The sequence below is a fragment of the Charadrius vociferus genome, unplaced genomic scaffold (assembly GCF_000708025.1).
Source record: "Charadrius vociferus isolate BGI_N301 unplaced genomic scaffold, ASM70802v2 scaffold259, whole genome shotgun sequence".
Classification (NCBI taxonomy): Eukaryota; Metazoa; Chordata; class Aves; order Charadriiformes; family Charadriidae; genus Charadrius; species Charadrius vociferus.
Genome location: NW_009661368.1, coordinates 4,053,936 through 4,054,294, shown reverse-complemented (window position 1 = coordinate 4,054,294; position 359 = coordinate 4,053,936). Strand labels below are relative to the sequence as shown.

The window sequence follows — 359 nt, the reverse complement described above, 5'->3', positions numbered from 1 at the left end:
GCTCAGTTCTTGCACTGCTCCAGGTTGGCTGGCATATGTGAGCTGGGAGAAGGCGATTTCCTTCCCTCACCAGCCTTCTCCTGCTCCTCCGTGCCCGGTCCTCCCTCCATCACGACCCCTCCTTGTCATCCCGCAGGTAAATTGTAACGACGAGGACCGGGGGGTGCTGGCAGGGCGGTGGGACAACAATTACGAAGATGGGATGAGCCCGATGGCCTGGATCGGGAGCGTGGATATTCTGAAGAGGTGGAAGAAGTTTGGGTGTCAGCCAGTCAAGTACGGCCAGTGCTGGGTCTTCGCTGCTGTGGCGTGTACCGGTGAGAACAGACATCTCCTTCTCTCCCCTTTTCCCGCAGGAA

The 359-nt window shown here is 58.5% G+C and overlaps 1 protein-coding gene across 1 annotated transcript in view; it reads left to right on the top strand.

The window, feature by feature from the left end:
* The window catches only part of TGM2 (transglutaminase 2), a 14,164-nt gene that overhangs the window by 8,298 nt on the left and 5,507 nt on the right, over positions 1-359 (top strand). Inside the window, exon 6 of the mRNA XM_009893527.1 lies at positions 137-317. Coding sequence (XP_009891829.1) covers positions 137-317 — 181 coding nt within the window. The remainder of the gene's footprint in view (positions 1-136; positions 318-359) is intronic.